The sequence below is a fragment of the Mustela lutreola genome, chromosome 3, assembly GCF_030435805.1.
Source record: "Mustela lutreola isolate mMusLut2 chromosome 3, mMusLut2.pri, whole genome shotgun sequence".
Lineage (NCBI taxonomy): Eukaryota > Metazoa > Chordata > Mammalia > Carnivora > Mustelidae > Mustela > Mustela lutreola.
In genome coordinates, this window is record NC_081292.1 from 186,250,385 (window position 1) to 186,263,547 (window position 13,163).

The 13,163-nt window shown below is 41.0% G+C and overlaps 1 protein-coding gene across 1 annotated transcript in view; it reads right to left on the bottom strand.

Annotated features, from left to right (window-relative positions):
• Positions 1–268: 268 nt before the first annotated feature.
• VWC2L (von Willebrand factor C domain containing 2 like) overlaps positions 269–13,163 on the bottom strand; it is a 161,053-nt gene continuing 148,158 nt past the window's right edge. The window contains exon 4 of the mRNA XM_059168130.1: positions 269–3,578. Coding sequence (XP_059024113.1) covers positions 3,430–3,578 — 149 coding nt within the window. The 3' untranslated portion in view covers positions 269–3,429. The remainder of the gene's footprint in view (positions 3,579–13,163) is intronic.

Below are 13,163 nucleotides of genomic sequence, written 5' to 3' on the forward strand. Positions count from 1 at the left end.
TTTTCCTATCACTTACACTCATTGCTAGTTTATTTGAACTTCCTGTCTGATCCCTAAGTCAGCCTGAACTTATATTATGAACAATGAAAATGTATGCAGAAAAATGCTAAAGCTGATGCTTTAATCTAATTGAATATAGCTCTAATGACACATGTATTTTCAGATGATAGAAGTCACTAAGGATTAGTTATTAAATGATGAGGGTAGAGAGGAGAGAGAATTTTGGAAGGAAAATATACCACAAACAATGTTTGCTGGTTAACACACTTTATATTTAACAAAATAATTTTTTAATAATATAGTCTTTTACACATCAAATATTGTTGCTAGAATCCCCTTTTTACAGTTTAGTGTTTAGTTGTGTTTTTTTTTTTTTCTCACTAGTTTTCAGGCACACCATTTTTCAAAGATTTTTAGAAACTGAATCGTTTTAAACAGGCATCAGCTGACAAACAGGATGTTGATCCCTTATTTAAACAAAGCTGTAGTTAAAGCAGAGAACCAAAGACAGGAGGAATGGGAGACAGAGGGGACAGTGGGGCTGCAAACAAAGCCTTCAAAAGAAAAAAAGAAAGCAAAACAGATGAGACCAGAACTCTGTTGTTCAGAGTTTGGAAAGAATTTCTCAATGACCTGGGTAGAAGGAAATTGTAAAATATTTATCGGTTTATGAGAAATTCTGTCACAGTATAGGTTCATCTCTCCCTAAAGGGAGAAAAATGTCAGTGCTACAAAGTCTTAAAGGAAACAGCTTGTAGTGAAACTCAGAGGAAAAAAGAAATCCGACAACAACGATTAAAAAAAAAAAAAAAATCCCTCTCTCTGGCTGATAACAGAGACCACAGAGCAGCCTTCATTCTGCAAGCTCTCTGAAAAGAGCTTCTTGATGGATATTACACTCCATTCTAGTAAGTTCCTGCTGCAACTATCACTGTGCCAAGACTTTAATGCAAATTGTTTGAACCCTGGCTCCCCAGTTGCACTCTCTGTTTCCTAGAAAGGACATAGTAACTCCTTAATAATAGATAGGGTACTATGCTACATGGCTCTATTAATGATATTTTCTGGGTTTCAAACCTTGTTCCTGTCATTTATTATTATTATTTCTTTCCAAGAGAGTGGATTTTTGAAGCCGGCACCAGGCAACCTCAGGGCAAAGAAAGCTCTATGCTACATCTCTGTCTAGACGCAATCTAAAGTATGGAAGGCCTTTACTTTGGAGTGCAGGAATAAATCATGCAGAATTGTTCATGAATGATTCATGACTGTCTATGTGATGTATCCATGGTGGCAACAAAAGGCACCAACCTTGCTGCAAATTGGTGTTCTAAGAGAAGGCAGCGTGATGTTCTTCCTCGGAGGGGCCCGGCATGGCTGTTTGTATCACACACGAGCACAGTGTACGTGAGAAGTGTCAGGTCCAAGGTATCAACACGTTAATTCTGGAAATGACAACTCTTTCTTGATGACTGGAGGAGCTTCCAGGGAGGAGAGGCTGACCGTTTTAAATGAAAACCCAGTTGATGAGACTAAAGAAGTGTGTCCTGAGAGTGGACCTATGGCAACAGAGGCATCACTCCACTGGGAGAAGACTGACCTCTTGCCCTTGGGGCTGCAGACTGTGCATGTCCCAGAGGGCTTAGAGGCTCACCAAAGCCACGGGCTGAGCCAGAGTTTGCACAGTATGCCACCCTGGCAGAAACCGGTCTGTACTGATTATTCTGAACCACGCATTCTCAACCAGGTGACGTTTTGTCCCTTCCCCACTCCTTGGGGATATTTGGCAATGCCTGGAGACCATCTGTTGTCACAATAAGAGTGTTGCTATTGGCATTAAGTGGATAGAGGTCAACCATGTTGCTAAATGTCCTAAAAGTGCACGGGACAGCTCCCCCTACCCCGCCGTAACAGTGAATTATCTAGTCCAAATGTCAACAGAATTCATCTTGAAAAACCTTGTTCTGGAATGCGGCACATCGTGAGAGCTACGGCAAAGCCCAGGCTCGGGTGGGAGTGGAAAAGCAAAGAACATCGGTGATGAAGAAAACCTTAAAGTTTCCTCAAGGATCCTGCCAGGTCTGCGCCAGGGTTTTCAAGACAGGAGAGCGGAATAAGCAACTAACTACACCATGTGGTTTCAAGAATCTTGACTCGAGGTGGCATCAGATACCCTGTGTATTTTATTGTTCTGTTACTATACGAGCAGCATTACCAGGGCAACCTTGAGACGCTTCAAAGTTTCACTTTAATTGTTCAGTATCGAATATATACATTTTAAAAAATGTTCAACAAATGGAATCGTATTGTGCAAGACTCACTCTACCCTAATCTTGAATTTAAATCAGCACTTGAGGTGGAAAGAGTGTCCTGAATCTGTGTTTTAGACCTAGGGCTGAGCGGTCATTACGAAAACAGGGCAAACACAGTCCCAAACCATAAAACTGCCTGTGGGTACTCCTGGCTTGCAGCCAGATCTGAACTCAAAAGCCAGGAGTTTCCAGAAGGATTCAGATTCACAGTGGGGCTACTCACCCTGGTTCTGGTATGGAGGAGGGCCAGGTGACAGAGCGGGTGTAGAGTGTTGACTTACAAGCCGAACTGGAATTCGGCATCGTGAGAAAGTCTAGTGATTAATGCTACAGTTGTGAATTCCTGGCTCCCTTTGGATGCTGTAGTCAAGCTCGTGGTGTTTTTCACATATTAGTTTTTGATTGGCAGTTTCAAGGTTTTGTGTCTGAAATGTGTGGTTTGTAAGTATTAAATTGTGATCTCCCACATACTGCACCAAACCCTGGGCCCCTGCCCTGCCCCAGCAGTGGGTCCAGCTGTAGGTGGCTCTCGTTTTCTGAACCTTACAGGGCATCTTTCACCCAAGGGGAGGGATGGTCAGTTGCTTTTGTGCCCTCCTGGTCAGGAAGGGTCCTCACCCCCAATATTCCTTTACTAAATCTTATATGACACCACTCCAAACTTAACCGTGCCGTCAAATCTGGCCCCATAGATTCTAAATACGAAAAGAAATTCTACAAGAGAAAAATGCCATGGGTGGTGATGTACAGAAGAGTAGAAATGAAGCAAATCGGCGGACGGTGAGCTGGCAGGCTAGAGGTCTCACCAGAGAAGGAGCCCATACGAGGCTGTTTCTTCCTTTTAGTTTCAGAAATTCAGTGGTCAAGTCACCATCAAGCACGGATAATTACAAAAGCGGTTTCGATAGCTATATACCACATATTTTTTATATAGCAAGAGGGAAAGAGAGAAATTTCCTCTTAGTAAAATATTCACTTTTGTCAACCCTAAAAGGTTTTGCTGGTGACCCTGTTGTAGCTGGCAGGAGTTTGTTTGTTTGTTTTGTTTTGTTTCGAACATGTGCAGTGTAGAAGCCATAGCATCCTTTCCTAAGAACTCCTCCTCGGTTGGGAAATTGTCCTACACAGTCTGCTTGCCTTGGCATTCACGTTTTGAACACTGAGCAGGCTTCCACCAGTCCCCGTTGTGACAGTGACAGATGTTACATTCATCCACTTTCACTTCAATGCCAGCCGGGATTATTGTTGTTCCTGCAAAGCAGTTTGGACCTGGAACACACATATACGTTGATTAGTTGATTAAATCTCAGAGGCTCCCTTTTTCTCTTCTCGACCCCAGTAAAAAAGCCAATCCCCAAAGCCAGGAATGAGTAGGTCAGATTACTTGCCACAGTTTATTACTAAGGTACTTTCTAGCCATCTCTACTACTCTTTTGCACACAACTCATAGTCCCTATGTGTATTAAAAAAACAAAAAAAGGAGATCCAGTGCACAAAAAACCTTCTTATTGTCTGTTACTGAGTACTCGCAGTTTTCTGAAGTATGAGTCTGTGGACCAAACTCTATTTGCTTTATCCTCTGGGGTGTAAATGTTGCTGAAGCAGCCTCTGAAACTCAAGTGGGAGTCTAACATGGTCTGCATCAGATGATGGTACCCTGTGGTCTGTCCTCTCACTTCCCGTGGTGGGTAGGTGACAATGAACTTGCTCATTGCCTGGCTTCAGCACCTCCCCAAAGTCCAGTTCCTGGAATCCCCAGCTTGTTTCTTGATAACAATAAATAATTCATGACCCGATGATTTATTCATGTCTCAAACAGTCTTTGTTAGAGGTTCATTTGATTTTTATAAATGGAGCTCCTTTAATCTGCTGGCTATCTTTTTTTTTTTTTTTCCATTTGTTTGTTTTTAAGAGTGACCTAAATGGTTGGCTTTTGAAAGTCAGCAGGAATTTTATTTTTCTTTTTCAGATTGAGAAAAGCTTTACGGAACATGTCACCTGCTCAGTATAGGTGAATATTTTTAAAATTCAGCAGTGTTCGTTTTTCACTTCTCTTTCTCTCCTTTCCTTTCCCTTTCGTCCCAGGGTGCAAATGCTAGTATTCGGTATTGGTGATATTATTTCTCAAAATCAAATGGAATAAAAATTGCTTCCCAAGGTGCAGTGGGGTGGTGCAAATTGCTCAAGTCTCTGAAGTACGTATTTGGATAAAGAGGGGGAATTCTGTCTACTCATGATTTATCAACCCAGCATTACTGGCTACTTTCCATAACCACTACAAAGTAACATACATCAATATCAGTGCTCTACTTTCACTTTCTTACTGCTTGATAAGAATTTACGAGATTATCTTTACCATCAAATAAATGAAATCAGGGGTGATTTGTAGTTCCACTTCATAATTGAAATCTTGTATAAAAATGGCAACTATGAAGTTATAATGCGTTCACACAAATCTATTTAATATGCTAGGATTTTAATCATCTGTTGCTTTAGCGCTCCCAGACTTCAGTTGTGGATATACTTGCCAATGGCCTTTGTGTACATATGCTTTTCTTTCATTTGGTGGCCAAACATCCCAGGGCATGTACCTGTGTGCCTGGTTCTCATGAAGAACCAACCAGCAAGACTAAGAGGGATATAATGTGTCATCACTGACAATTAAACAGCTAGCAAACTGCCTGCTCTCACCCAGGATGGTGTTTCTTTTTAGTGGTTATAAGCTCCTGGCCATCTTAACTGCTGATTACTTAAGGATCACTGTTTTAGAATTTAAGTCATTGTTTCACAGGTTGAACTGTCTTTGGGGCTACACCTCCCTAGAAAGATTTCACGTGAAATCATTAATTTGTTCTAGACTCAGAAAAAAAGGAAATCTGCAGAGAACTTGGCAAGGAGCCTTTTTCAAAATGCAGTTGGTTGTCTCATGGCTGTTGTTAACAGACCTCTCTCAGCCCAGCCAGTATTAGGCCAGCCAGAATCTGGACAGAGCCAAACTAGCTTCGAAAGTCAAACTCGATGACTGCAACCACCTGTTTGCCTGGAGCCACCCCAGGGGAAGCAGTAGTTTTTCTCTCTACCTCAATTCTCATCAACTCTTTTCACCCAATTGTATACTTATTTCCTTAATAGATGGTGAAGGAAAAAAATGATTCCTAAACAGTGGTTCCAAAACAAAGAAGTCCCTGAAACAGGCAGAGTGTGATCTACTGAAGAGTTTTCTCAGTTTCTTGAGGGGATTTGGAAACTTGTCTGTAGAATCTTAAGTGTGTGTTTACGTGTGTAAGAGGGGTCATTCTGCTGGCTCATAGTGGGCAGGTTCATCTCAATAGCACAATAAGAGAAAAAAGCAGGGAAAGATCTTTGTAAAAGATTTCTGACAAGTCACTGTGCATGTCTTGAGAGAGATTTTACTAGTGCTCTAATTTTCCTACCTGTTCCTTTCTGTATGTTTTTGGTGTTATACTATGATCAGTATATATTTGATCAGCCTCTCTAAATCATTTCTTAAGAGCCCCTTAGAATTTCCTGCTTTCTCAGCTCAGAAAGTATTAATTTATACTGATTGACAGAATGCAAGGAAAGATCCCTTGCACTTCGCAAGGATTGAACAGAGTCACTGCCTATAAATAACATAACCACATCAATGGCTGACTTGGCGTCCAGAGATATTTTACAGAATCCAAAATTCCTGTTTGATCTCATTAACAGTAATTTTATTATCACCCTTCTGAGAGTTTCAGGTTAACTAAAGCCTTAAGTTTGTGGTTAATAGTCTTACCTGCTTAAAAGTAATTTAGTTAATTGTCAAGCAGAATGGTTGGCCCTATTTAGAGACTGTTCTAGTTTTGTACCTTCCCCCTCAATAGTGGTGACGAAAATATTACTTGGGCTTTGAGAATGTGAGTGTTCCATGTGAGTTCCTTCCATAGGAGATCTATCCTTCTATCTTTTTTTTTTTTTTTCCTTTGGGAGATTTTTTTTTGTGTGTGTGGAAGTTGCTTAGAAGAATAAACTCAATGGCGAAACTCAATGGCAAAAACAACATATTTAGTGCAAAAGACTTGGAGAGATCCTTAGAGGGGAACAGTGAAATGATTAAACTGAAGGTTGCCAAAGAGGACCTGTGAGAAAAGGTTAAAAGGATAAGGATTATTTAATCTTGAAAGAGAAGACAGAGGAATAACTCAATAACTCTCAGGGAATTAAGGCTTATTATGTGAAGAATGGTGACCAACTCTTCTTTCTTCTGACACCTAAAATAAGAGGAGATGGAGATACATTGATTCTCAAGGAATTAGACACACACACACACGAATCTCTCAGAGAAATGAGAACTAAGTAGACAGCTGTAGGGTGAGATCTCTTCTCTTAGACATCTTTAAGAACACAGTAAGTGTCATCCGTCTGGTATGTTTGAAATTGCCAGCTCCTTAAAAGTAAGACCTGAATATCTGTCATTTCTTATGGTCTAGGCCTAATATTGTGTTTAGCACATATTAAAAACTCTGTGTATCTTTATTTAACTAAATTAAATAGTATGAACTAGCTAGTTATATAACAAAAGCAAAATTATTTTCTGAACTAATACATCAGGCATATATATATCAGGCTTACATACTATATATATATATATTTATATATATATAAATATATATATGTATATATATAGCATATATATCAGGCTTAGTCCTAAAATATTGGTATAGAAATATTTTCAATTAATAGTAACATAACAATACTTTTCTGAGCACCTACTTCGTGCCAAGAGTATGTCTCATTTAATCTTTCCAGTTAGCCATGTAAGGTGTACATTCTCAACCTTTGTGCACCTTACATGGTTTACAAGTCTATTTCTGAGCCTCAGAGGTAGAAAATAGCTTGCCTGAGATCACATGTCTAGGAAGTGACATCAATGGGATATGAACTCAATTTCTCTAATCTATAGAATACTTCTAATTGCCTACAAAAAGAGGCAGATGCTGACGAGTGCATTGCTGGCTTCCATTGCCCAGATCCTGAGTTTCTTTTTTTTTTTTTTTTTTAAAAGATTTTATTTGTTTATTTGACAGACAGAGATTACAAGTAGACAGAGAGGCAGGCAGAGAGAGAGAGAGAGGGAAGCAGGCTCCCTGCTGAGCAGAGAGCCTGATGCGGGACTCGATCCCAGGACCCTGGGATCATGACCTGAGCCGAAGGCAGCGGCTCAACCCACTGAGCCACCCAGGCGCCCCAGATCCTGAGTTTCTGATCAGAATTTAGAAGTCCAGTTTGTTTTGGTATTGAGGATGCATGCTGGGTTAAGAATCTTGATGGTTAAATAGAAGAGAGACTGTTTTTCTATAGATCTTTATCAGATTTATTGGTTTTATATTGTGTAGCCTTACAATCTTCAGAGAACACAATTCATCTAATAACTAAAAGAAATTTTTCGTGGAGAAGCTTCTTGGACAGTGAGGCTTTGGTTTTCCTGTGGGCAGCAGCAAAATTCCCACTGGTACTAGAAGTACACCAAATGAGAAGCAGATTGAAAGTGAACTATGACTCAGGAGTCCTGGCTCAAGTCATGGTTCTGTGATTATCTATGTGACCTTCGGCAAGCACTGCATAACCCAATACTAATGGAACCCAATATGGTCTTGTCTCAGAAAGGATTCATATTTTTGGAAATGCAATAACACTGGAAAGGCAATTCAAATATTTACTGAGAGTTGGAGCAAGGAGGGAAGAAGGAAAAGCAGACTAGGGATACTTCTACACCCCCCCCCCAAATTCTTCATGAAACATAATTTTCTCTATTATTCTGTGCATCTTTAAGTACTTAATTTGCACACTTATACAATAGAAAGAGGTTTGTGAACCTTTTCTTTTCCATAGTGGAAATTATTCAAAAGAGATCTTTTAAAGGAGAGCAATACATGAAATATGTAAAAGCAGAGCTTCTCTGGTGAGGTGGCCACGAGGAGCCTGCAGCTCGGTCTTTCCTGCAAGATGTTTTCCCCATCTTCTCACTTCAACCTTGCAGAGATAGCTTAGGAGGCATCTGCATGGAATGGGGATCAGAGGGAGAGCATTTGGAGTGATCTCTTCTGGCTTCAGTAATCAAAGAAATCAGGAGAAAATAGATGTCATATTTGCGGTTGTAAGAACTGAGCCGATTTCCTCAGGCTTTAAAGTTCTTCTTGCTGAGCCCTGAAATTTCTGCATTAAAGAATACATGAACTACATAGAAAAAGAAGTCTATAGCTACTCTGATCACATCTCCTGAAGACCCATGCTTGGTTATAATGTTAGATATCACATTGGTTGCATGGAGGAACAAATGCATAATCTGAAATAAGGTTGGGAAGAAAAGGATCTCAGAGGAAGGTCATAACAGAGAACTTGACCTATGGGTCCATGGAAAGATGTGGTGTGTAGGGGGAGAAAGGGGTAGGGAGGGTAGGACTCACTGAGGAAGTGGAAAAAGCTGTGGGGTTAGAGTGATGTATGTAGTAAGAAGTCACTAGGAGAATGGTGGTATGCAGAGCTGGTGCTTCATACTGGCCTGCAAAAACTAAGTGTTAAGTATTTGGGAATTTTATAATCTTATTGACATTATTTTGGCAATGGAAAGCCATTGAAACATTTTAAGTAGGGGTGTGTGTGTGTGTGTGTGTGCACAGATGTGCATGTGCATTTATACATATATAATCATGAAGTAAAGACATTGGTTCAAAGAACTGCCCCAGCGTCATTGTATGGTTGGTCCACAGGGCACCTGTGATTGGACAAGACATGATATGTCTTGATGGAGGCAGGACCTTTGAGATTGCAGACAAAAAGTAGAACCCTCAAGGGCCCTGGCACTGGGTCATGGTAAAACACATTCCTTCTTTGCTTTGACACATTAAAAGAATCTGCTAAGATGCCAGGGTAATATTAAATTAGTGTCAGCAATTAACACATTGGCTTAAGTTAATTGATCATATTATTCCTATACAAAGTGAGGTCCTAAGGGAAAATGCTTTAGGAAATGTGCAGTTTGACCTGGGGAGGGGGGCATTAGTCGGCGGGGAGGGAATTTAATTTCTAGCTAGACAGCTTAGTAGGAGTCCTGTCCGGGACCAGGATCATGAGAATTCTTAATGGAGATACTGGGCTGTTTGTGGGGGGAGAGGAGGATCCTATCAGTCAAACAACAAAACCCCGTGTAGATAATTTAAGCTTAAAATACACTAATTAAAGGAGGTTTCATATACAGACTATCCAGAATACCAAAAAGAACAAAGTTTGAAGGAATGCAATCAGGAGCAAGGGCCAAACTCATGATACAGACCTAATAAAAACACACCTTGGGGACGGATAAAGCGGTTTGCTGCCTCACTATCACCAAACCAGGATCCTGGATGCTGCTGGAACCGTCAGCACCACTGCCTCTCTTACCAGTATTTGTCAGAATGGAGACTTCTTGGATTTACTAGTTTACGGTTCGAAATCTACAGCAGGTAAGCCTGGGGATAGAGGTTAGTCAAGGGTCTGCACCTTGGCTACAAGGGAAGCTGAAACGCAAATAGTTGGTAGTTGTAACTTGTTTAGGGAGAGGGAGGCTTTCCTTCTGCACAGAAGATTCCCCAGTCATCGGGAAGAGGCCGTGGTTTATTGCTGATGCTAAGAAGGATCAGGAGAGTCAGTGAGGGCAGACTTCACCTCCTTTGAGTTTTTTTCTGGGCTGACTGCCAGTATCCTTTGTCTAGCAATCAGAACACAAAATCAACATTCAGAACAAGATTGCTCTACACGTGAGTTTTATAGGTGTTAATAAGACAACATTTCTGCCTTCAAGAGTTGATAGTCTACTGCGGGTGAATCTGATACAAAGCACAAAAACAAACATGGCCGTTTCAAGACAGTCCCTGAAGAAAGTAAACAAGAGTGTAGTTGAGGGCCCGACCCGGAGTGGAAAAATTCTTTATAGTTTACAGAGCATGGCTGTATATGTTTTCTCATTTCCTAGTCACCCTAATGCTGTAAGGTGGTTCACACGAATCCCATAGCACAGGTGAAGGAAGTAAAACTCAGAGAGATGAAGGGACTTGACAAAAGGCAGAGAATACGCAGCAGGAGAACCTACATTTCAGCTCTCCTAGTCTGACCCCTCTGGTTGACTACTTCCCTTGAGGAGAATCTTTCTTTTTTTCCTTTTTTTAAAATTAACATATAATGTATTCTTTGCCCCAAAGGTACAGGTCTGTGAATCATCAGGCTTACACATCTCTCAGCACTCACCATAGCCCATGCCCTCCCCAATGTCCATAAGCCAGCCACCCTCTCCCACCCCCCCACCCCCAAACAACCTCAGTTTGTTTTGTGAGATTTAGAGTCTCTTATGGTTTGTCTCCCTCCCAATCCCATCTTGTTTCATTTTTTTCCCTTCCCTAACCCCCACAACCCCCTGCCCTGCCTCTCAAATTCCTCATATCAGAGAGATCATATGATAGTTGTCTTTGAGGAGAGTCTTTCTTTATGTGTACTATTATTTCCTTCAATGCCAGTCAGAATCGAACACTCTCCTGTTCCCGACTCCCAGTTTTCTGTCACAGGGAACTCAGGCAAAACCCAAATCTAAGCGATGTGACTGAATTTAGTTAATACTTTAGGAATTCTTAAGAATTTTCATGAACAGCCTTATTCCTTTCTGACATGAAGTAGTATTTTGTTCGTTTTTTAAAAGAGACAAGGAGACCCAGAAATGTTTCGAGTGACTTTGAGAAAGCCACACAGTTGGTAAAGGATGGAACAGGCATGTTGCTGTGTTCCGTTCCAGAAGTTTGCTTCTCTGTGAGGAGGAGGTACTTTTCATTTCCTCCAGTTTTGATAGCATTTAGGATGTTGTGGGACATATTGGAGAGAATCTGTTGGGATATTTAAGTTCCTATTATGACAGAGAGAGAGAGAAAAGGAGAGCGGTGTGTGTGTGTGTGTGTGTGTGTGTGTGTGTAGGTGAAGGGGTGAATAGGCAAAAGGATGAATGTAAAGGGGAAGATTTGGAGCAGAGAAGCTCCAGCAGCTTTCTTCAACCTCTTGTCTCTAACTGTGAAGTGGGAATTGCTCCCAAGAAGCTGATCTCACTGAGGAGTCAGTGTGGTTTCCAGCGATCATCTCAGAGGGCGGCAGCCAGCCTGGCACGGAGACGTATCCATAGGAGATGCCCTGTCCTTGTTGCTTGTCGACCCAGATCCCCTTTATTGTTAAAATAAAGTCTCTCCTTCCCAGAGACTAGGAAAACCAGGCTGGTCACGACTCCTTTATAGATGCTTCTGGATTACAAATTGGTAGGACGCCCCTGAAAGTCCTCCTTCTGACAACAACTTCATATTGCTTAATGATCCCCTTTTGAGTATTGCAATTTCTGGCCTTGATTTGAAAATTTATTATTGACGCTTAGTGTCTTTTAGAAATTGGTTGTAAATGATCTTCCTGCTGCATAAATGAGGCAGATTCCTATTGTGTGAGGCCATAAACATTCTATATTTCTTTGGCAGGGCATCTAAATCAGTGTTTCAGCAAAGGGTAGGCTTGTAGGCCTCAGTCTGTGGGTAGAATTGGATTGGATTATGTTCTTCCTTTTAACTGATTTTAATTCTCTGCTTCATGAAGTCTGATAGATGTTATTATGCCATGGAAAAGCAAATAGGCTTTCTGATCAGGTGTACACTCATTTCCAACTATTACAATCTTGGAGAAAATGTTTCTTAAAAAAATAGTAATGCGAGCCGATTGCAGTTAAAATTTAAGTGACTGAAACCTCCCCAGTATCATGTTGAAATAGCCCTGTCAGGCCCGGAGAGAGAGCAGTTACTTGCTGAAGGGAGCTTCTAGATCCTTTCCCTGGAGAATGACGTACCTCTCTCTGCCTGCTTTAGTCATCCCTCCTTACATTACATTCCAACCATTTTATTAAACCTCAGAACGAAAAGCTTCCTCAGATTAAGGTGGCAAGTTTCAGGAAGGATTGTTTTCTCTGAGGCTGCCCTAGAGGTGCCTGTTAATCATTTTATTTGAAAATTCAATATCACTGAACTCCCACACACATTTCAGTATGAGAGCTCCGGAGAGTTTTCTGGCCCTTAAGTATGTAAGATTTATAGCCTGGTGCTCCAATTAAGTAAAATGCAAGGAGCAGAGCGGAGAAAGGAAGGACGTGGTCACGCTCCACAATAGGGTAAAGGTTGGCTGCTCTTTCGGTCATGTCGGGCGCATCAGCAGGCTGGGAGAATCAGGCTGGGTTCACATCCTGTCTAAGTGGGACATACATGTCCAGGCTCACCTTCAAAAGGATGTGTGGCCAGAACGTGGCTTAATTTGCTATTGTAGAAGACATTTTATCTGCTCAGTTTTTGCTTCAAATGATGAAATAGTCCAACCCAATTTTCCAAGCGGCAATGAGACTGCCCTCCCCTTGTTACAGCAGTCAGTGGTTTTCAGGTAACTTTCATATTTCTTCTCAGCAGTCCTAAAGTTAGGAAGAATTGATATTAGTGTACCCATTTGACAGGTGAGAGAACTGAGGTTCAAAGAGAGAAGAGAGGAGGTGATTTACTGCTCACTTAATTACTAGGTAAGAAGATTAGGGCTTGAGTTGTACCCTCCATGTTTCAATCCCATTTCTGCCATTTACAGGAGGTATGATCTCAGTGCCCCCAGCTGTAAAGTGGGAATAATGCTGAAATGAGTGTGCCTGTCTTCTGGAGATTTTGAAAAAGCAAATGAATTAATACATGTAAAGTACTTAGAATGGTGCTTGTCACATACTGATACTAGGTAAATATTGCTATTTATTTATCATGCTGATTATTATTATTACCTGAGTTA